The sequence below is a fragment of the Conger conger genome, chromosome 5, assembly GCF_963514075.1.
Source record: "Conger conger chromosome 5, fConCon1.1, whole genome shotgun sequence".
NCBI classification, from domain to species: Eukaryota; Metazoa; Chordata; class Actinopteri; order Anguilliformes; family Congridae; genus Conger; species Conger conger.
In genome coordinates, this window is record NC_083764.1 from 57181001 (window position 1) to 57205565 (window position 24565).

General features: G+C 46.3%; 1 protein-coding gene across 1 annotated transcript in view; it reads right to left on the minus strand.

Moving 5' to 3' along the window:
• Positions 1-570: 570 nt before the first annotated feature.
• b4galt2 (UDP-Gal:betaGlcNAc beta 1,4- galactosyltransferase, polypeptide 2) overlaps positions 571-24565 on the minus strand; it is a 102632-nt gene continuing 78637 nt past the window's right edge. Inside the window, exons 5-6 of the mRNA XM_061243232.1 lie at positions 7789-7893; positions 571-721 (exon numbers count right to left, since the gene is read on the minus strand). Of these exons, the coding sequence (XP_061099216.1) occupies positions 571-721; positions 7789-7893 (256 nt within the window). The remainder of the gene's footprint in view (positions 722-7788; positions 7894-24565) is intronic.

The window sequence follows — 24565 nt, forward strand, 5'->3', positions numbered from 1 at the left end:
GGAAGCAGAGGCACTCTGCACAAAGTGACCGCAGGTGCAATACACATTCGTCGCTGTGGGAATGTAACCAGGGGAAGGGATAAAGGCAGGGCCATGTCCGAAATGCGTTCTTCTGTCTCTGATAAGTGAGATGTTGACGCACCTCACGAATTACGCAAGTGTCAGTTACCCTTCAAGGACCTCGGATTAGCTCATGGCGAACGCTTGTCGGTTTAGTCGTGTGAACAGGACGAGGGCTGTGGCGTTCGTTGACTCAGTCGCCGAGTGCAACGCACGTCCACCTCTGAGAAATGAGGTTTCGGGACAAGCCCAAATCAGTCCTGATGAAAGTGGCCAGTCATGTCCGGATCCATACCTGGAGAGCTGACAGGACCAACAGAACAGATCCAGTCATTAAGTCCAGAGCAGGGATTAGGTGGAATCAACAGAGGCTCTCCCAGCTGAGGGAGAGTATGCGTGGTGGTTGGGGCGGGGGGGGCGGGTGGAAGTGTTGGGGATGGTGGGAGCAGGGCGGGGGTGGGGGTGGGGGGGCTGTGTGCATATCAGTCCCTCTTTGGAAACCCATCCACGCTATCCCCTGATAGGCCGGGGCGGGGGCTTGCCGATCTCCACAGAGATGTTGGTGTAGAGAGGGTACTTCTTCACTTGCACCACCCGGTACGTCAGGGAGCTGATGCCGTCCTTCTTCATGGTGTTCTTGGTGTTCTGGATTTTATTGAACCTGAGAAAAAACAAAGAAAGGCAATCGTTTCACAACATATAAATCTTAAGTTTCTCAACAATAAATGTCCTTATTTCTCATTGTAGTGTATGTTACTGTTGTTCTTTTTTTATTTGATCGAAAATGCCAAAGACACAATCCATCCACATTTTATGGAAAATAAAGTTTGTGACCTCTTAACAAAATTGAGGCATTCTGGGAATTCAAATAAAAGGGCTCATCAGACTGATTCGGCTTTTTTTGTTTCTGTACATACACACATCAACCGACAGAGGGTGCTGTGTTCACATCAGAGCAGTCCAACCACTAAAGCAGTATTCTCCCTAACCGTGCTATTCAGCATGCAGCTGCTCCTGTATCCAAGGCTCTCCTACCACTCCCAGTTTCATCGACTGCTTAAATTCACAAGGCATCTTTCTCTTCTCGCAGACAGTCTCAAAACACACCTCAATCTTGAAAGTGCCCGCTAAAACCGCACAGATCGCTTCTGCACATTCCTCACAGAATTCTCCTAACGAACGACAGGGTTTATCCAGCACCTCCGGCCACGTGCTAAAAAAAGAGAGGGGGGTTTTTTCGGTCACACCGCCCGGCGAAAATCGCCGTTTGATGCCCTTTTTAGCGGAAGGCAGCGAATCGAGAGGCCTAATAAGAGGGCGACTGTCCATCACCCGCCCAGCGGGGGTGTCTCACAGCAGGGGGGGGGGCCCCAGGCACCCGGGGCAAATATGTCAGAATTCGGCGAGCCAGCTACGCCGAGCTGCGTCACATTCCCAGGCTGCACTGCATCCCGAGGTCTGTCTGCCTGACGAGACGAGCTGTCAAAAGCCCGACGTGTGGGGGCTGAAGCTATCGGCCCTTCAAAAAAAAAAACAAAAAAAAAACGAGAACATATATACACAAAAAAAACCAGGGCACAGTCTTGAATATTCATCTTTGAGCAAGCTGTTCTTAATGTGTGCACCCTTGATCATTATTAAATGGAAGTAAATTCGTCTGGTTTGCACCAGCTCTCTGGTATAGGGTTTGGGGTGGGCTGAGGTCTTACAACAACATAAATATTCCTCCTCCCTTCATGATGGCAAGAAAGAGAAAAGGCAATTTGCATTAAACAAGTCAACTACGAGCTTTCTTGATTTATGTTGTGCTATCTTCTTATAAATCAGCCAGCCAGCCAACAAAAGGCTATTAGTCTGTCCAAAGATTATGATTAACGAATACATACTGAGTGATATTACGATGTGGAAAGGCTCATATTTAGTAAATTAATAATCAGGATCCACGGTGAAGGCCAGTGCTAACTAATACTTGAAGTATTGATGAATGGCGCCCTCTCTGCTTTTAGCTGGCGGAATGTCTCATTACCAAGATTCGACTCCATCTTACACCCAGACAAAACAATCAAAGGTAAATCCAAGTTCATCAAAACAAGTGCTTTCACAAACACAAACAGGGGGTGGCCTGAAACATTCACTTTGAGTGTCTTTTTTAATGAGACTGTGAATTATGCGTACAGTCCAATTCGTTTATCAGAGCCTACAATCTAAATATCATCATTTGCTAATATCCTTAGCAGAAGGAGAGGAGGTTGCTTATCAAGTGCTCTTGTGGATAATGTTAGGCCAGAACATGAATGCCTCCTGTGGCAGGCAGTACTACTGTACGTAAGGTTCCTATCGACTTACAACAGAAATTTTGTCCCTTGTCAACATCGCTCCATTCCATATAGGGCCACAACACCAGTCACTTGAATTATTGAGTGGCCAATCGTTATCACGGTCCGTGCAGGGACAGCCAGGATTGGACAGCCAGGGGGATGAGCCAGGCAGGCACAGTGGGGAACTGTGGGTAGGCTCATGTTTCTGGTGTCTTTTTGCCAGAATGAATGGAGCCTTCAGTTGACTGAGCAACACGAAGAGACCTCTGCATCTTTCATGAGTCGAACAGACACCACAGAAAGAGAACACTAGTGTAGGGTAGTCTACTTTTTTTGTTCTTTTTCTACTTGCGGATACACACTAGACAATGCAGTCGCTTTCATGTCTCTGAAACAGATCGGCGAAGCAGGTGACCATAGGAAACGTGATTCACTACAAAGCAGTGCACTGTGCAGATTTTTCATCCAAAATGACTTTTTAGAAACCTAACCTCCTTGAATTCATGTTTCTAGGCTACATTATCACTTATTTGGTACAGCCTGCTTAATCTCTCCCAGTGTTCTATTATAATTCTGTATACAGTACAGTACATTGACAAGAAGGAGAGTCTACGCCGGCATATAGTGGGTAGGAATAATTAAGTGGCACAATGCTGACATTTTAAAATATGCTCCGACACCAGCAGGGGAATTCCAGCCTTCCACAGACCTGGGACTTTTTCACTGAAAATGGCTTTTAGTCATAATACATAATCTAGATGAATGATTACCTTTATTCTAGACCATTTTTTTTTTTAGCAAAATAAAACACTACACATGACCTTCAGGCTCAACCAGTAGTGACTTGGCAATCTTTCAGTGACAGAAGGGTGTACGTGCGTCTACCCCACGAGAGCGACTGAGTGTTAGCGTGGGATAGGTGCGCCATTGTTCCCCACCGGTGAAAGAGGCCTCTCTACCTGGCATTCATTCCCCTCGAGGCCCATTGAGGAGGAGCACAGCTCTCACCAATCAAACGGGCCTTCAACAAAATCCCCAGGCATTTCCCAATTAGAATAAACATCCCAGATTCCCACCACTGCTTTCTCCACTTTAAGACCTCCATGAATCTTTAATATATATTATACATAATTTTATTTAGCTGACACTTTTATCCAAAACGACTTACAATTGATTAGACTAAGCAGGGGGCTATCCCCGAGCATTAATGTGGGGTTAAGGGCCTTGCTCAAGGGCCCAGCACCAGGGCTTGAACCACCAACCGCCCGGGTCCCAGTCATGTACCTTAACCGCTAGTCTACAGGTCGCCTCTACGCCTCCCACACGACCATCCACACATGAACTGGTCAAGAAAACGGTTGCTGCGTGGCACTGGCCAATAAAACAAAATGGGCAGTGGCCAGTAAAATGTAGGACGTACTATAACAGCAGCAAAGCCACAGGGCTGAAGTAAGGGCCGGCTTGGTGGAAACGGCATGGACCAGGGTGCGTGTGGGGTATGGGGGGGTTATACATCACACAGACAGGGTTCTCTCATGCCCAGCCCTGATTTATCGATTTTATCGCAGTGTCTCTCCACTCTCCGGCGGGTCCCCTTTGTCTATGCATCTCAATTGGTGTCGCCGTACCAAGGCCTCTGCTCCTCGAGCACGGGGCAGCCCGCCATCATAAACATCGAACCGGCAAACATTCCCCCGGCTCCTCACCTGCCAAAACGCTGAGCCCCAGCCACGGGAGGCCATTAAGAGCAACTTCAATTAAGTGTGCACTTTTATGTCTCCCGGGTGCCACGCATACCATTTCGTGTCGGCAGCTTCGGGACTGTTTTCTATCTTTTATTGCTTGTTTTGCGAGACAATGACACGGGGAACCAAAACAGTGTGACATTACAGGGAAAGTATTGCATCATGGGGGAAAGAAGAATAAAAAAGGATTCGATTTTGCTTATTTCAAAGTGACTAAAGCTACTGCCATGTCACAGTATACGAGGGGAAATGGGATCGTTTTCAAAAATTGCAGTAAAATGAAAACCACTGGTGAAAAATTACACCTTGGAGGCAGCATACATAACCATAACATAGAAACCAAGCTTTATTTTACAGACTTTGCTCATCTTTATCAAGGGTGTCAATACTTCTTCAGGGCTCTGTACATTTCATTATCCAAAAATAAATAATGACTTAATTTGGTACAGTAAATTTGTTTTTCAGAGCACTAGTGCACCTCACTAAACAAGCAGTTTTAACAAATAATCAGTAGATTATCAGGTCTGTATAATTTTTTGCTAATAACAGCGTGAAGTGCGCAGCACGTTCACACAACATCGACACTGTACAGGCTACAATTACCAGCGCTTATTCTACATAAGAAAAAAGGTGTGTCTTCATCCGGAGCTAACGCAACAATTGGTGACGGTTGAAAGTAATAGCTTCTTAATCAGATTTCAGCTACAAGTCAGCGGCGATCAGAGAGGATCAACATCAACTCTGTTCACCTGTCAACCAGCGCGAGACAAATAAACACGCCGCGCATCCCCCCGTCCCTGACAGAAGGCGTGCTAACTGAGGAGCTATTATCAACACGTTTCACATCATTACCCCCGGCAACACAAAACAATTCATTTCGCTACGCATTCTCTCGTCTCGGATGGAAATGAGTTTTCCGCGCACTTGGAGTTTTCAAAGTGTGTTCGTTACCGTTATTGTCGAAGGCAGCCATTCGAATGACGGCGACTCCGCCCCGCCTCCCGCCCCGGGCTTTGATCTCTTGCGCCGGTAAATGGGAGGACGGCCATGGAAATGAAATTGGGTTGAGACCCTTTTGAACGATTTAAATAATTCTCCCTTCGCTCTCGCCCCGCGTTCACAGTCCAGGGCCGGCGTGGTCTCGAGTGCCATTGATAAAAGTCAGCACCCATTTTAACAGTCCAATCCAGTGCTCTCGCTATAATTGCATCCCGAAGTGGTACTGTGCCATAGATTTCTTTGAATTTGTAACAATCAAACGTAAGAGCGCTGCATAAAAGATGACGTATCGATCACCCTCTTTCAGAGCCATTGATGGACACCCCTTTCATGCATGAAAGAGCCGCTCTTAGCGATGTGTTAAATGCTGATGGCTACTCTTTTCAATGGCGAACGGAGAGGTGGTGAGCGGGCGGGCCGATCCATTAAAACAGGGATTCTACACAGAGCAGCCGGTCTATCAATACAAATTCAAAGATTTGTTTGAAACCGCCCAAATAATTAACTTTTTTGCATTCTGCTGGATATACTTTCGGGGGCAGATTTTTACTGGGAAAAAATATGGGAAATGGCCCCCTTCCCATGTGCTGTTATACCCCTTTAGTTGCCCCCCCCCCCCCCCCCAAAACACAACAAATACTACGCTATTGTATCACGCAAAGCTAGGCGAATTGGGTAGAAAACAGCACTTTCTCTGCCAAATTCTATTGTTCTTCAGCAAGCTGACATCTTAATGGCTTGTTTAATGGGATGAGTGCATTTTCAGCTCAATGCCCAACACCACCCTACACCCCTGCTTAGGCCAACTGGCAGGCCGGCGCCATGTCCCATCCACAGAAACATAACCCGCATATTCCCCCCAAAACATTGTGTAAAGACGTGACCGAACCCGCCATGTAACAGGTTGGAACTGAGGATACATAAATTAAGTCAACACCCGCATATTTGCAAAGGGTCTTGAGAAGGAAGACTGCTGAAACGACCATTTTCTTCGACCTCATAGGAACCACTGCTTCGGCTACTACGACATGATACACATTTTACAGCATGACAGGGCGTGCTCTTTACATGTTTACTCTCAACAACCGCTCTGACCTCACCCCATTAGGACGCCCTTCAGACAAGACAACCTCACCAGCGTATCAGCTCCAGTTTTAAAAATCTATTTTCTAATTTTTCAAGTTACAGACACGGGTAATAAGGTATGTAGGCAGCCATTTGCAACAACAGCAACTGCGAGTTCACACTTCACATATACACGCACTGAGCATTGTTAGGAACACCTATACACCTACTTATTCATTCGATTATCTAATCAGCCAATTGTGTGGCAGCAGTTCAATGCATAAAATCATGCAGATACTGGTCAGGAGCTGCAGATGATGTTGACATTAACCATTAGAATGGGGAAAAAATGCGATCTAAGTGAATTTGACCGTGGAATGATAGTTAGCGCCAGACAGGGTTTTGAGTATCTCGGAAACTGCTCATCTCCTGGCATTCTCACACACAACAGTCTCAAGAGTTTACAGAGAATGGTGCGAAAAACATCAAGTGGAAATGCCTTGTTAATGAGAGTGGTCAGAGGAGAATGGCCAGACTGGTCAAAGCTGACAGGAAGGTGACAGTATAAAAAAGATTAATTAAATGGAGATACTGTACACTCAGTCAACACCTTATTAGGTATTTATTGACATATTTTTTTGACTTATTAACTGTTCTGTTGCTGTAGCACATTACAACAGTGGCATGCAGACAAGCCTCTCTGAACACACAAACGCGTCAAACCCCGAAGACGACAGGCTACAGCAGCAGAAGACGAAAAAATAAATCTAATAAATACCTAATAAAGGGCTGACTGAGTGTACAGTATCTCAATATTTAATACATATTTTTTTATACTGGGGGAAAAAACATTGCAAGAGAGCTATACTGGAGTAAATATTTTATTTTATGGCGGTATCCAGGGCAACAGTATATACCAGCCTGCCACAGAAGCCACAAACCTGCAAGCATTTGGATGGTTTATTAACTGACAAAACTTTGTCTATTCTGAGCCAACGACATCACCCTCTAGTTGTGATCTACGTTATATTATGGGCACTTTGTAGAGACTCTTACCAAGAGCAACTTAAACAAATGTTTTTTTTACTTTTTACAAGCCAAGTTCCTTACCCATCACACAACACTGCTATCCAGTACTGCCTAGTACTGTCAGAGAAAGTGGGTGCAGAATTCATCATATGGTGTACTTTTCAGGAAAGCAGAGTCAAAAATCAAGTGTTTCACAAGCCAGGCTGCCAAACATCCCTTGTCTGGCATTTTGTTTTAAACTAGCAATTTCAATTCATACTAGGAGAAATGTGGACTCATAAAAGTAGAAGTTGCCAACTGAAGATCTTAAAACGCGACAAGATAATGCGCTCAAAATGACTTGTTAATTATACAGCAGCATTTAAGAACAGCGGAGACTGAAACCCTACCACCCCCGGGTGATGTCTGAGGCTTGTTGGGGGGCAGTCAGAGCTTGTTGTTGAAGTTAGGCGGCTTGTTGGAGGGGCGGGGTGTGGGCTTGTTGGGGGGGTTTGGGGGCTTGTTGGGGAAGTGGGTTGGCTTGTTGGGGGGTTAGAGGGCTTGCTGAAGGGGTTAGGGGGTGGGGTGCTCACCTCTGTGGGTTGGGCTCATTGTGCTTGTCTCTCTCGTGCTTGATCATCCTGTAGCGTCCAATCAGCACGTCCGGCCGGGACACCTTCATGCCGTTGAGCGTGATCCTGTGCAAACAGCAAAATCGGTATATCAATAGGAGCCTTGAGTGCAGCAACAGTAACTGTGGAAAAGCATACATATACTCTCAGGAGCATTGCACATAAAGTCACTTACCCCCAAACAAACATTACGCTCATCGATTCACTTCACCCATGTGTTCAACATGGCATGCAGCACGCACAGATAAACTCGCGTACACGACAGTCTTATACAGTACAGTACATGAGCACTAATGCAATAAAATGGGGACGGGGGCCCTGTTGTCTTGTACTGTTATTCTGCTAAACTGCCTCGCAACACGGAAAATCAATCAGGCGGCTCCAGAACCTGCCCCCCCCCCCCCCCCCCCCCCCCCCCGAGCGAGCTCCAGCACGGGGGGGGCAGGGGGCTCCAGGGGGGCCCTGCTGAGATACGGCCACGAGGGTCCGATATTTAGTAATGCACTCTGGGAAACCGTGAGACGCAAGAGTCGGGGCACCCCTGCGGGTAGCTTATAGAACAGCAGGGGGGGGAATGACGGACATCCAGTGATGTTCAAACACATACCCCCAATACTCAGTACGATGAGTTAATTACCACCCCTTATGTGAGTGGAAGATACGGTCTGCAATATACTGTACATCAGTGGTCTTGTTTGAAAGTATAAGAATATATTCCGCAGGAGAATATGCGATATTTGTCTTGATTTGGCTCCATATTCCACAATTTTTGATTATGTAATGAAACCATTCACATGCAGTTATTGTGCAGGTTTTCCGCTTTCATTAAAGGATATTTTTATACCTTTCGGTTTCACCATGTAGAAATTACAGCAATTTTTATACACAGCCCTCCCCTTATCCCCATGTTAGAGAATCATAAGATATGGGGCATATGAACAAGAAGTACATTAAGTATTAACGTATGCATAGTGTTGTCTAAATATAGTGTTGTAATATCATGCTAATTCAAATGTATCTTATTTCAATGCATTTTCAGCACATCCCATTTCCATACGTGATGTGCAGAACTACACCCATGTCCGTGGCAAACTCAGCGTGGGCAAAGCCCAGTACTGTAGATCAGTGGCGAGATACATTTCCATACCACCACACCTCTGAGCCATAGGAAAAAGTACTACTGCCTCACAGTGCAGATGTTCTGTCAGCAGAAAGAGCTGTTAATAACTATCGAGCTAAATAGGTCAGATACCGGACGCTGCCCCTGCTTCCTGAGCCAGGGGTCTCGCTGTGCCCATCACATAAAAGCAATTAGAAAGTAAAAGCTTGGCAGTCAGGCGAGTGTGGAAATAAGCCGAATGTACCAACGCCAGAATTCAGAGAAAGAATATTAAACCTTTTCAGAGCTGTAGTACACCGAGCAGAAAAAAAAACCCGAACTTTCCACAGAAGAAGAAATCAAAGAAATGCAGCTCTGTCACTCTCTCTCTCTCTCTCTCTCTCTCTCGCTCTCACTCACTCACTCACAGACATATATAACAATTAAAAACGATTCACTATTTCGTATCCAGTACTTCCCCATGATTGGGGAATTGAAAGTGTGAAATGGATGCAGACACGGCGCTTCAGGCGAATGGCGGTTGGTGAATGGGCGATGTGAGAAGAGGTCCGTTCCTGGTTGTGTGGCTGTAGTGCGTTTGGAGGTGGAGGTGTGAACGCAGAATAAATGGAGATAGCATCGCACACTCCAGGGCTATGCAGCACCACTGACGCACTGTTCACACCCTGCAAAATGCACTCATCTCCATGGGTCACACTTTACAATAAGGGTACATGAATTTCCATTAATTACAGTGGATCTTCACATCAATTAATTGATGTACAAATAACATTAATTAAGCATGGAATTGCATTTAATTAGTGAATGTATTTATTAACAACTAGCAATCCTATGATTTGCTAATGTATGCATTAAAAGGATAGACCTAATTTAAATGACTTAACCATTAACAAATTAACAGGTTTTCTTATGTTAATGTCAACGAAAACTGACATTAACTAATGTAGTCGTTACCCTGAATCTTATCGTTTCTACACCGAGGCTGGAGCCACCAACCTTCAGTGTCCTAGTCGTGTACCTTAGCCACTAGGCTACAGACTGCACCAATGACACTAGTTCAAGCCAATTCATGAAACCTTATAGTAAAATGCTGTCTTCACGCACACTGAAAACGGGTGTCGTACACTGTTAACTTGATTTTCCTGCAGCAGAACAACATGCATGCAATTATCTGGCCACTCTAATCTCCCAAAAGCACCAACCAACCAAGAGAGGAAGTCAGGCATGCTCTGAATTGGCATGAGACTCACTCGATACCACACAATGAAACCAATCTATCACAATTACGGGCGAGCATGTAGCCATTCGCACCCCTGAGTGGAATATGATTTTGCAGAGATAAATGTTCCTGTAATTTCAATGCCACTTCAAGTGGAGACACTGTTAGCACTGAACAGAGGATACAAGATATTGTGCGTCATTGATTGTTGTTGAGTCGAACGAGAGCATTCAATGAGTGCAGCAAACAGGCCTTCTCCGCTATTGCTTTGTAATCCCTTGTACATATGAAAGACATAAACCATGATGTACATGCACCCGTAAGTGGTGAGGAGTGTGGTGCATTATGTCATATGCTTATTTCATACAATACCAGAGCTCATTGTGGATTATCCCTCACGCACATATACAAACACATACATACACTCACATATGCTCACACACACACACACACACACACACACACATACACTCAAATACACTCAGATACTGTACGCACACACACGTGCCCACACACACACACACCACTGCTATCAGAATTAAGTGGGAAGAGTTGCAGTCAGCCCTGATTTTGATGTCTTCGCTTCATGTATTGATGCACGCTCTTTGTCTTGCTGTTAGCACATGCTGTGAGCAGGTGCATTTGTGCAGGTGTGTGTGAGTGCAGGTGTATGTGCGTGTTAGCATATGTGTGTCTGTCTCCATCTGCATGTGTTTGCATGTGTATGTGTGTGTGTGTGTGCATGTGTGTGAGAGTAAGTGACACTCAAATACACATGCAAACACATGCAGACGCAGACAGACACACAAATGAGAGCATGTGTTTGCATGTGTATCTGAGTGTCTGCATGTGAGTGTGTGTGCGTCTGTGTGTTTGTATGTGCGTGTACTCCTAGTCAGACTGTCCTCTCTCATAGAGGAGAGCAGTCAGGCTTGACAGTAATGTTTGCTTCAGGAGGCTTTTGGTGACTGTTCACCAATCAAACAGAGTTTCACCTCATCAAAGCCTCATCAATCCCCATTAATGCAAATGCCAGACGGAGGGAAAAATGGCAACGGTACAGAGCGAGCACAAGAGCGATTTCTCTTTCTTTCTACAGAGCTTCAGAAATTTCCTGTAGAGGCCGGCTGGTCTTCGCAGACTCTTGGAAAACAATCGCATTTGTTTTAATCACTGTGGCTTAGAGCTCTGCTGGCTGAACAATCTGACCATTATAATCCTTGGCTTCTCCTTGCCATTTCTCTGTTCGCGGGGCTCTCGGGAGAAAATCTTATGTTGTCGCGTGAGCGTCACTCTGCTCGGACCCGAGCCTTCGGTAGCCATTGCGGATCATCTCTCCGAGAAATCAAACCGAGATAAGAAAAAAAAACAAAAAACAGTTCCAGTTAAGAGCGGAAAGGGAGAGACTGCTTATCCATGAATAATGCAGAATGAGGTCCTCCTCGTCCTCCTTCTTCTTCTGTAGTAACACGGTGGACAGCTGACCCAGAAAGCGCACTTAGCGCTGGGAGAAGCGGTGTGGAGAAAGCGGATGGCGGGGGATGGGTGTTTCACGGGGGGGGGGGGGGGTGGGTTTCCTCACTGATGGCTGGGTTCAGCCTCAATTGAAGCAAAAAGGAGGAAAAAAAGTGAAGGAAGTTACAGAAGAATAAAATAAAATCTAAATAAACGTAAAGGCAATGGGGAAAGACAAGTTAGAACCCTACGTATTCTTCCCGTGACCTCCACTGACAGGCACCCAACAGAGCTCTTTCTTAAAGAACAGATTTCATACCAACCCCGAGGCTATGAAATAATATGCAGTCAAGAGATCCTCCATTCCATGAGCGAGACAGGCATTCCCTCAATATCCCACACGCTGCTTTTCCAGCCAATAGGAAAGAGCGACACAGAATTCTGACCAATCGGTATCTGACATAGGACTTGGTGGGACGCTTGTTTCTATGCTTGTGTGTGCACCGAACCGTTCCCTTTAACAACACGCTCAGTCCAGCATGTCCCGAGTTTTTTTTTTGCATTTCCGTGGTCAGCGGTTCTCGATCTGATGAAGACGCACAGCCTCTGAGCGTCTTTGTTAAATTCGGCTTAAACAAATAACATCGTCTGCGCAGAAACAAGCACTGTTCTCCCACTTATTACCACTCCTCACATGCATCGTTGCACTTTTACGGTACGACAAACGACTCTGGATCATTCTGCCACCCAGTGGATTTTATTGTCGTTTTGTTCTAGGTTGCGGGTGTGCGATTGCCGCAAACAAACAAATATTGATGTGTTTTCATTCGACTCGGTTTTGAGGATGCAGCTTTTCTGTTTGACCTTGGGGAAATGGTAAAAGTGCATAACGACACAGTAAACAGAACGGATCCCAACTCACACAATAGGTAATTCATTTACTGTGTTTATCAAGGGGCTCCTTCACAAATCCACAGCGTTAAAGTCCAATGTAAATGCGGAATTGCCTTCACCCCGAATGCGATAAACTTCCCTGACATCAAATTCCCGCTTTACAGCATCAAAGTGAAGCAAATGGTTCTTGCCAATGGAAATGGACTGTTAAATTGCACTACGGAATACAACAACGGAGTCTACCTGCTGACAGAGGTTTGCTTTTCAAACACAATGCTAATGATGTACAGAAACAAACTGCAATAAAGGAATCAGTGAAGTCAGCATGTGCCTGTTTGTCTCATACTAGCTTTTACCATGCAAATCAGCTCATTAGATCAGAGTATCTTTAATTCTGGAAGCAGCTCAATTGCAAATGATTTTGCAAATCATCAGCACCCTGTATTTGAAAAGGTAATATCTGATTTCGCTAAACATATAAAACTGGGGGTGATATTAGCTCAGGATGTAAGAGTGGTCGTCTGGCAGTTGGAAGGTCGGATCCCCGCCCTGTGTGTGTATCCCTGAGCAAGACACCTAACCCCCAATAGCTCCTGACGAGCTGGTCGGTGCCTTGCATGGCAGCTTATCACCATTGGTGTGTGAGTGTGAATGGGTGAATGAGAGGCATTAATTGTTAAGCGATTTGGATAAAACCGCTACATGAAAGCAGTCCATTTAACCATATTCAACATTTGCAACTCACAGTATGATAAGAAATGAACAGCATTCATTTTATTTTTCTCCACATATACAGTGTAGATATCGCCAAAATGAACTGTGGCTATGAAGGCGAAAAACAAGCACCTTTGAATTGAATTGAGAGTTACGAAAGTTAAGGACAAACTGTGACTGAATCAGGCCCTAATGCCAAGGAGACAGAGGCATCGCCCGACACAAAATGGAGGGAGAAACTGAAATCTGAGCACCTGCTCCGCGCCATAAAAACCCACTTTCCTTCAAATAAATGGACAGCGTGGAAAGTGAGATAAAATGGCTTAAAACCGTGAGAGAAACGCAGTCTGCAGCGCGCAAGTGAAATTGCTTATGAGCTTTTCAGTAGAAATGAGTGAAAATGATGCCTGGCTTTCACAGTGAAGGGGGGCGGCAATGGTGAATGATGGCGATTACAGCGTGGCTCAGTGGCACACGCCCTTAGAATATATCAATCTTCGACTCCTTCCTCCGCTCGTGTAAGGCCTCGCTGCCTGGCACAGCCCGCTCGTGGTGTCTCTTACAGGTTACGGGTTTTAAACAAACCCAGAATGACGTCCGCCGCCGCCGCGAACATCTACCATACACACACACACACACACACACACCGCGGCCGGCGACGCGTCGAGCTGACAGCGTGTACCGACCGCAACGGCGTGCGGCTGGCAGCACACATCCAGCCCTTTTAACCAGCGGCTTTGATCGCGCACACCGTGCGTGTACCGCTTGGATCGCCGGTTTTACACCGGCCGCGGAACGTTCTGGCACCCCCCCCCCCCCCCCCCCCACCCCCGCCTGCCGTAATTAAAAGAAAACTTCAGTCGCGAATGAATCATTGATGCGCTGTGCAGCATCATGTACATCCATGCAATTTTAAACAAACTGCATCTGTAAACCCAGAAAGCCTATCCCCCAGACGATGACGAGAGCCAGCCAGCCAGCCTTACTGCGGCCTTACAGAAGTGCGAGAAAACGCAAACACATAAAACCCATCTTTTTATCAGCGGATAGCTCTCTGTGCACTTAAAGAGCCCAGGAATCATATTTTATATTTAGAGTTCGGGCATTTAGGAGACGCCCTTATTCAGAGCTCATTACACAGCTAGCATTCTTTAAATACAATCAATTTTTACAGCTAGATATTTACTGAAGCAATTCAGGTTAAGTACTTTGCTCAAGGGTACAACGGCAATACCCAGGCTGGGAAAAGAACCCACAATCGCGGGCTTTCCAGCCCCGTTCCTCAAGACTTAAGCTGCACTGCCGAATCGGGCTTAAGAACACCAAGAATCAGGCCGATACTAATTGCATAATTTTTTCATTTGCGCCAGGGTGTAATTTGATCACTTAGACAGGAATGCCGGGCTCAGGGATTTAGCGGTCTTAAAAATTGAAATCCTGGAGGTTTTGTGATGCCCTGCTGTCCCTCTCCGCGGCCCTGAGCTCGACCCGTGTGCGCCGTAGCCAAGCCAACAGCCATGACAAATGACCGGGAGAGACGGGGGGGACGTAGAGTCAATAAGAGGCTTAAGAAGTGAAGCTCTGTATCGAGTCACGCCGCTGTTGTGATGTCCAGCAGGCCCCAATATGACCTGCCCGCCGTTACAATCTTTCCTCCTCGCGGTACGAATGCATCACAGGACTCCAGTCGCCAGCGAGCGCTTCCGAAGCGAATGGAGGTTCGAAGTAGTCCTCGCCGTGAAATTTATCCGCAAAATGCGTCCTTGAAGATTCAATGGATTATTATGCCGGTTTATTACGGGCACAAAGAAAGCATTTAGGTATAACCATGGAGACGGCTCTCAAGAAACGGTCATTAGGTTGTTAGCCAGCTGCTGAGTTTTTGTACACAAGCCCAGTACAGAAATCAAGGGCTGATCGTTATTAACATGCAGCAAATGAAAACAACATGCATTAAAATTGTATTTCAAGTGTCTTGGGCATGTATTAAATTTCACTAGTATTTGATTATGGGAAAATAACATTCAGTCCAAAGTCTTTCACTCAGAGAATTTGTTCTGAACATTAATATTTCAATTTTAACACTTGTTGGTAGGCATAACTGCTGCCTATGTATATCTACAATTTACAAGTAACATCCTTAAAAACACACATTATTGTTAGCTCATTAATATTCTAGACTATTAAAGCATTTTTGAAAGAATATTAAATCAATAAACTCCAATTCTGTTTCACTAACTGTAGGAGTACTGTAGCTAACCATATGTCATTTAAAAACATTGTCCCAAGTTTGGTAAGATATTTGTAGCTATATGAAAGTACAGTATGTCATAACCTATTTAAACAGCTACAATAGGAAAATTACAGAATAGTTACAGGAGCTAAATTATCCAAGACTCATCTGTTTCACTGGTAAAAGCAGTCGAAGGAACATCTCACTGGAGACCTCATAGCACAGATAGTAGAAACCAACCAGATGGTCAGCTCCATATTCTGAACACTGAAAGTTTGTCTCCCCTCCCCTGATGCGAAAGAATACCAAATTGAAGCATATTCAGAATCAGATGCATATTAAGGGGGGAAACAAAGTACAATACAGTCCCAGTGGATGCTAAGGGAGGACACAAAGCACTTGGGATCGGCCAATCATGTTAATCCACAGTATCTGTACTCATTCACTCAATCTCAAATATAAACCGAACCCACCCCTGCTCTAGACCAACACTTATATTCCGGAACAGTGCTATCAGTCAGCTTCATGTGGTTACTGGGATAAAATGCGACGGTGTGGCAACGATCGAAAGCCACTCATTTCCGCTCCTGGATGGCTGGAATCCAGCAGGTTTTTTCCTCTTTAAAGCAATAACCCCCTCGGATCCGGGGGAGGAAAGCAATTTAGGTTCAATCAAGACAATGACAAGTGAAATCGGGTGGCCGAGTGGCCGAGAGCAAGGGGAGCCCGGGGAGACGGGAGTCCTCCGAGGCCGGCCCTGAGCACGTCTGACCCGACGCGTACGCGCAGAGTGTCTCCATTTCCGAAGGAAGTGTTCGGTAATCTGAAGCGAAGTGGGGGAACAGCAGGACGCGCTTGTGTGATGAAACGCTATCTAACATAAATAAATGTTTGCTGTATCTATATGGCTAGAGCTTTGTGAAGTTGTATCAGCCTCCGGGTGCCAGCGCCAGAATCTGATGTGTTATCAGATGCCCCTGTTTTAGTCTACTCAGCCTGATGGATTGGAGGAGCTGAAGTAAATTGTATTAAATAAGTAACTACTTTGAGTTCGTGCTTTCTTTTGTGTGTGCGCATGAATGCATTTGTGTGTAGGAATGTGTACGTGTTCTGTTTGTGTGTGTGTGTGTGTGAATGTATGTGTGTGTATGTGTGTTTAGTGTGAGTGTGTGTGAATGTATGTGTGTGTGTTCTTTGTGTGAGTGTGTGTGTGTGCTCTTAGTGTGTGTGTGTGCGTGTGTGTGTGCGAATGTATGTGGGGTGTGTGCTTGTATTCTCCAGAGCTGACTCAACCCTCGAAGCACCTATGGAGCACGGCAAAGAGAAGGAGATGATGATGTTTTGAACAACGAACATCTCCACAACAAACAAATACGGTATCCTCACCTTGCCTGCGCGAAACACCACCCTGCAAAACACCGCAAATCTGTACATAAATAAGCTTTCAGCTCTGCGTGGGACAACCAGATACGACTGTGAGCCCGCTGTGCTGAATTTACCCCGTGTTGTGCCAGAGTCTGCATACCATCAACTCATCTGAACATCTCCGGTCACACTTTACAATAGGGTTACATGAATTGGCAATAGCTAATGTAGTTGCCCATCTGTAACTAACTGCAGAGAAGTGAATCTGTACAGCTTTGTTTATGTATTTGTACATCATTAATTCATGTTATTAACTACCTTACTTAATGCCAATTCATAATGGAATGAAAAATAACAGTTAATATATATATTTTTTTTTTCTCCCAATTTGGTAGCCAATTGTACCCCGTCTAATTCAATTAGAGCCAGTATTAGATACACCGCCCACACCCCGTCCCTTGGCGGCCCTACGGAGAGCGACACGCCTTCTTCAAGCCGTCTCGCCACATGCTGGTAACCGTGATTCCGAGGCGCCCGAGGTGCTTTTTGTGCGACTAACCGCAAGTCTGCTGCATCTTAGCCTGATTCACCACCGCGGCTCTAGTAACAGTTCATATTTTTTAATGGTAAACTAATTATATGTTTATCCTGTGGTTTTAACTAATTTTAACTAATGATTTTAACTAACGGTTTTAACTCATTTTAACTGGGCGACATGGCGCAGGCAGTAAGAGCAGTCATCTGGCAGTCGGAGGGTTGCCGGTTCGATCCCCCGCCCAGGCTGTGTCGAAGTGTCCCTGAGCAAGACACCTAACCCCCAAATGCGCCTGACGAGCTGGTCGGTGCCTTGCATGGCAGCCAATCGCCGTTGGTGTGTGAGTGTGTGTACGAATGGGTGAATGAGAAGCATCAATTGTACTGCGCTTTGGATAAAGGCGCTATATAAATTCCAACCATTTAATAAAAAGTGAATTATTTATTATTAATTCATTTGTACATCAATTAATCACCATAATCATAATCACTACGATCATGTCGCAATTATGTTAACAACTACATTAGTTAATGCCAGTTGACCTCAATAAGTAGCCTTTAGGTAAAGTGTGAGCAATCTCTTTGCACACACACAGGAGAGATCGCCTTCTTCAAGACAGAAACCTCTGTCGCACAGCACAGAGACTGCCCTCTCAGCCACATCCACTGGCTCACTCCCACACTTTCTCCATTCAATCCGTGTCAGCGTAAAACCTTAATTGGGCTCGAATAAAAAAAAAAAAAGCCCTTTTTTCAGAAAAGAAATCAACATGGATCTTTTCCTCTCGCGCAGTAACTAATGCGCTTTCCACAGGCCGCCCTGCCCTCCTCGCCTCTGCCCCTTTGATTGGCTTAAGCCAGAAAATTCTACAAATCTTTTTTGCGCCGAGGCGCGTTTAATTACATTACACCCCCGGAATGGAGGGGGTCTGGAACGATCAGCGCTGCATCATTTTCAGCGACTCTGAAACGGCGCAGCAGCGGGGAGCCGCTGGGCTGGCAGACAGACGGAGGGAGGCCGGGGGGTCGTGCGGTCGCGTCGGGCTGAGCCTGTCCCTCACGGCCGCCCTGTCTGCAGGAGTCGAGCAGCGGCGTGTTCGGCTCGACCGGAAAGCCAGCTGCGGGTCGAACAAAGAGGACTCTGCCAAGGCCACGATTACCCCTTTAGGCTGTTGCCACCAACGCGGCTAACACAGCGCACAAAGGACAAATAATATTCTGCTGCTACCTCGCTGTTCTACCGTGGTGCATGGAATGAAGGCAGAACTCTCACAAGAATACAATAATTTCAGCCACGCTCTCAGAAAAACGCAACTAAAAAATGCCTACTGTTCAAAAACAATATTACTTTTACCCAAATATGGAAATGTAAGTATGAGAATAGATTTTCCGTAATGATTTTTCCCCCCATTTTCTTCCCAGCGTGGAGTGCCCAATCTTATACCGCCGTGTTCATGCCACGATCTCCGCAGCCCAGAGTAAACAAGCACCTCCTCGGAAGCACGTCATGTTGAAACGCCATCTCATTCTTTTCACACCACGGCTTGCAAGCCAAGCTGGCGGAGACACGGGATGTTGGAAGAGACTTCACGTGCAATCAAATCGACCAGCAGGGGTCGCAAGTGAGCAACCAGATCCCAGCTGACTGAACCCATTCTAATCCTGGGCGATGGTACCCCCAAATATGCATCACCCTGTAGGGCCACAGTTGGCACTGGCATGGCCAAACTCTGGGCCCATCTGTGCACTAAAACGGCGACTCTGTGGCCCATCTGTGCACTAAAACAGCAACTCTGGGGCCCATCTGTGCACTAGAACAGCAACTCTGGGGCCCATCTGTGCACTAGAACATTGACTCCGGGGCCCATCTGTGCACTAGAACATTGACTCCGGGGCCCATCTGTGCACTAAAGCAGCAACTCTGGGGCCCATCTGTGCACTAAAACAGCAACTCTGGGGCCCATCTGTGCACTAGAACAGCAACTCTGGGGCCCATCTGTGCACTAGAACAGCAACTCTGGGGCCCATCTGTGCACTAGAACATTGACTCCGGGGCCCATCTGTGCACTAGAACATTGACTCCGGGGCCCATCTGTGCACTAAAACAGCGATTCTGGGGCCCATCTGTGCACTAAAACAGCGACTCTGGGGCCCATCTGTGCGCTAGAACAGCGACTTAACAGGATGGGCCACCTCCCAGCATCCCCTGCAAAGATGTTTCTACTTCCATTTCCCACCAAGAGTGGCTAAAATTCGGACATCACAGATCAAGGCTGCCGTGCTCTAACGAGCCATGTATGTTCAAAGAAGCGTCGCGCTCAAAGGAAGCAAGAGGCCAGGCTGGAAGGTGGTAAAATGGCTGCCTGAAAACACTTCGGCGCATCCCTTTCAGGTGAAGGCAGACGTAGCAGTCGGTCTCGGCAGAGAGCTGGACGCAAATACAGTCTGAAGATAAGGGGAGTCGCACACTCACAAGCCGGCAGATTAGACACAGAATGACCTGAGAAGCTACCAGGTGTGGAAGGTGATAAACTAATAGGATGAGTCGGAGGAAGGCTGGTGTAGCAGCACGCCGGCTTTTTCCACATCCTCTAATTCGTCTCCTTTCACCCCGGACGCATTGGCCGATTTCTACAAAATGCCTGCCGATATCTTTCAACACGCACGTCTCCCAGTGGAGCAGGCCAACGATTTGTTTCATGTGATGTATTAAATAACGTCACTTGTGTCATTCCATGTTATATACTGTATGTGTGAAGTAGGTTAAAAAAAGTGTCTGCACAATCCACCCAGACAAAAACATTTCACCGCCATGAAACCTCGCATTGGGAATGATTTTGCACACGTGTGATCTGTAGACGTGTTGTGTACAGATCACACCAAGGATCTCAAACTCAATTCCTGAAGGGCAGCAGCATCTGCTGGTTTTTGATGTGTCTGACTGGCTAAAGAGTCTGCACCCCTTGTCTCCAAGGCCAAAATTGGCTGCTGATTGAAAGGAAATCACAAAAAGCAGTCTGAGTCTGTGGCCTTCTAGCACTGGAGTTTAAGACGCCAGGATTACACCCAATGGAAAAGCTCCTACGCTTCACTCCACCAATGACACGGGCCTCCTTCCAGGGGACTCAACCGACGGGTAGAAACACAACCCTCGCAGGGTGGTGTGTTTAATAGTTGACATTAACTTTGCAACCAACAAGTGTAGCGTCGTAGGGGGCCGCGGGGTTTGAGGGGGCTAGCGGTGGTGGTTAGGAGGTCATTTCACGGGCAACTCCTGGCATTTCCCCGGCTCTCTGGGGGAGCAAAGTGCTGAAGGTTAATCTAACTCCGCCAGGGTGTTCAGAGACCGGCCCAAAAGGGCCCGGACGCTCATCAGTCAAGAGGAAACACTCGGTTGTCACCGGAAACTGTGCCTACAGAGACGCGGCCAGTTGTTAAAGTTTTCACTCGGAAGCTAGATCCGTCTTTGCCGGCAGACGTCGGCTAGAGAACGCACTGGAGAATAAGCTGAGGTTTTTCTTTTTCTTTTTGGGAAGGGCGAAGGGGAGGAGGGGGCTACGGGGAATCTTCGGGGGCTTCACCCCGCAAGCACATCTCTAAGTTATTTCTGTACGCAGGTTATTGGCTTGATGATTGTGTAGAGAGACGACCTTCCCCCCAGCCCTAGGCATCCAGTGAAAAACCATGACAGGAAAAAGAAAATAAAAGCCCTCATTCAATTATGTTTTTTTTTCCCAAGGATAAATCGGTCTGCAGATATTGCCTTTTCCACAGAAAAAAAAGGCAGCGTTACCGCAGAGTGGGAATTTTCCTTGGCACAGTTTACAAGGGCACCACTCTACCCAACCCAGAGACAGGGGGGTTCACCATCAAGGTCTCTGACACGATGGCATGGGACTACAAAAGTTAGCCCGAGGGCTTCCCCAAAATATCTTAGCACCTCATGGAAGATGAATTTGGGGATGATGAAAAAAGACCAACATGAAAAAAACATCTACAGACGCTTACATGCCCGTAAACCATCCTACCAGCTCTGTCACCAAGGAACTGAAGAAGTTTCCAATTACTCAAACTGAACCAAAAATAATTAGGGACGAAAAAAGGAATAATGATGAACTCCACTGTTACTGGCCCATTAGTGACTTTTAGAGCGAGCTCCTCAGTTAAAAGTCAAAACAGGGAAGCCATTTTAAAGCCCCCCTGCCCCGACAGGCAAACTTCAAAGGCTGCGAGAGGCTGAAATTAGAGCAAAGCTGCGCCCGGTCTCGCCGCTCGAGCGGTGTAAACACTTTTTCTGCCGGGTTTCTCGCCCTTAGTCAGCGTCCTCGCGCGAACCGCGATGCGTCACAGCGCGGCTCGCCGTTCGAGCCTAACGGGGGGCGTGCGTCTCGTAGCCGGAAGAGTCCGCCCTGCTGCATTGTGGGTCCGACGGCTGTTGAACTGGCAGCGCACTCGTGAACCCCACAGGGGTGTTGGGAGCGACGGCCGCGGGGACCAACTCGTATTGCGCTGTATTGCGCTTTCTCCGTATCGCGCTGTTCGGTTTGCGTGCGACGCCACCGCGATGCGGAGGCTGAACGCTCGCGCGTGAAAGTCACGCCGCATTCTTGCGGCCTCCCACGTCCCTCTGAATGCTGAGTCCGACACCAGGATGTGAGGGTTCGATTGTTAGGGCTGATGTAAGATAAGAGGAACCCGTGCCTTGTTCCAGACCTTTTTGTGTTATATGTGGACCCTAGGAAGAACAGCTGATGACTTGGCATTGGCTAATGGGGATCTTAATCAAAATAAATCAAACCAAATGTTGGGGGGGACTATCCTCTCCAAACAGGGGTACAGGGGTGTTCAGACAAAGTGGAAAAATCCCTGCGTTTCACCCAAACATTTAAACTTTGTGGAGAGCCAGGAAAACCCATACTTCTCAGCCCTTTCTTACACACAGCACAGAAGGATATCCCACAGTCCTCTGTGGCATGTGAAAAAAAGTGATGCTATTGGCAAGCTGCTGCCAATGGGCAAGGCTCATTTACCAGTCATATAAAGTAATCTGTTCAAATGAACACTTTAATGAGCTTTCGTTTTAAAAATACAAATTTAGTCCAAATTAAATGGAATATATTTTAAGGTCGAAAAAGATTCATTAAGTAGTCATCAGTAATAACTGAGTGTGGCATGTTTGGTTTTTAAGGTGCGAAGATTGTAACATTAGATTGGCAGGTTGGATTTCCTGGCTTGGCAACACAGTTCAACCCTTGAGTAAAGTACTTAAACCTAAATTAATTCAGTTAATATCGAGCTATATAAATGAATAATATGTCAAAGCTGAGCCGGGTAATCATGCAAGAAGAATGCATCTGCTGAGCCGGTAAATAATGCAGCTACCATAATCATTTTTAATATATCAGTGACATGGCCTTCGAGTCTTTCTAATAGGTTTTTTTTTGTTCATATTACATACACAGAAAACAAACAGACATGACGTGGTGCTGAGGAAACACACATGTAAAGCACCTTTAATAAATCAATGTCTCGCTAACCTCCGCAAACAAGAGCAGTGACAGAGAGAACTGGCTTTGTGAAACTCCATCATTGTAAAAAGATAATAATAATAATAATAATAATAATAATAACTTTATTTGTATAGCACTTTTCGAGCATACAGCACGAAGTGCTTTACATCAGTGAAAAACAAATAGCATTAAAATAGACACAATGCCAGAAGAGACAGCAAATAAATCAGAAATAAATAGCGGGATTGAAGAATAGTGTGCAGGGTTTTCCTTATTTTTTACATTTGAATTCCATAATAACTTCAGCACCTGCACAAAGACCAGGATGTGTGTCTGTTTTTTGCGACCTTCAAACTCCATCTCTGGCCTCTCCGAAGCTTCAACACCATTGCATTGTCGGCTGCTGCGAGAACAGATTTTAAATTAATATTGGGCTGGCTTTTCAGAACTGTTTTGAAGGCAAGCCTTCCAACAAAAGTTTTTTTTTCCTGTAGATTAAACTGACCTTTTAGGGGTGACGTTTAAAAAAAAAAACGGTCCGACAGAGGGCATCCAATTCGGGCAGAGGGGTGTGCCAACTGAACGCTGACACGCGGGTCCACCCCCCCGCCGAATGTTCACAAGGGCCACTCACACGGACAGATGGAAGCCGAATTCAGGTCGATGGCGGTATCGTTTGTAAACTTTCCACGTCAAAAAAACCACTCACCTACAGCTTCACACCTCAAACAAACAGACACCCTCCTAAAAAAAAACCACATCAACAAAACTTGCGTTTGTGCAGCAAGGTCTCGGGGGAAATTTCGAATCATTTTGATGGATTGTGTCCATTACAGCTTTGATTCCGCAAAAAGTTCTGGGGTCGGCATCTTAATCGGGTCCCACCCCCGTTCGGATCGGAATCCGCTTCGCCGAGGCGACGGGAGGGGGGAAAAAAAAAGAGGCACTTTTATCAAATAATGGTTTCGCCCCCAATCTCCATCTACACAACAATAAAAATCACGACACCGGAATGGAAGCGGGGCTTAGACGTCTCTTCTCAGGCACTTCCATTTCCCCGTCTTTTTCACGCCGATACCAGCGCCACGGCGAGAACGGGCAGCCACCCATCACCCGCGGCAGAGAGGAGCGATATTCCACTCTCCGCCGCAATTTATTATCTCTCGAAACAAGCGTCGAGAAGCGGGGAAACATTCACGCCCCGCGTCTTCCATCAGACCCTCGAAAAGCGCACATTTTCACAGCAGGAATGACGGGAGATTACAGCTAGACTGGAGGAGAGGAGAGGCGGGAGGGTGGGGGGGGGTTCCTTTGGATTTAGAGCTTTGTAATGGTGGGGGGTTGGGGTGGGGTGGGGGGGGGTGAAAGGACAGGCGTGTTGTCTAGACAACGCTTTGTTTTAGGCGAGAGCCAAGAGACCTGATTCTGCTCATCAAGGGCTTGATTGAAGACTATGGTAAATGAGCAGAATCAGGTGTTGTAGTGCTGGCAAAAAATAAAAACCTGTAACCACACCTGCCTGTTTCAGATAAGATTGGACACCCCTGGTTTAATGTAAAGAAAACTTTTGTGACGTTTTATCACAGGATTAATCACACAACAACCCCCCCCCATAAAAGACAGCACAGTGCACACCTGCTCAGTAAGTTACAAGTGATGAGTGTTCTTATTCCGTATTTTCACTTACGGGCAGT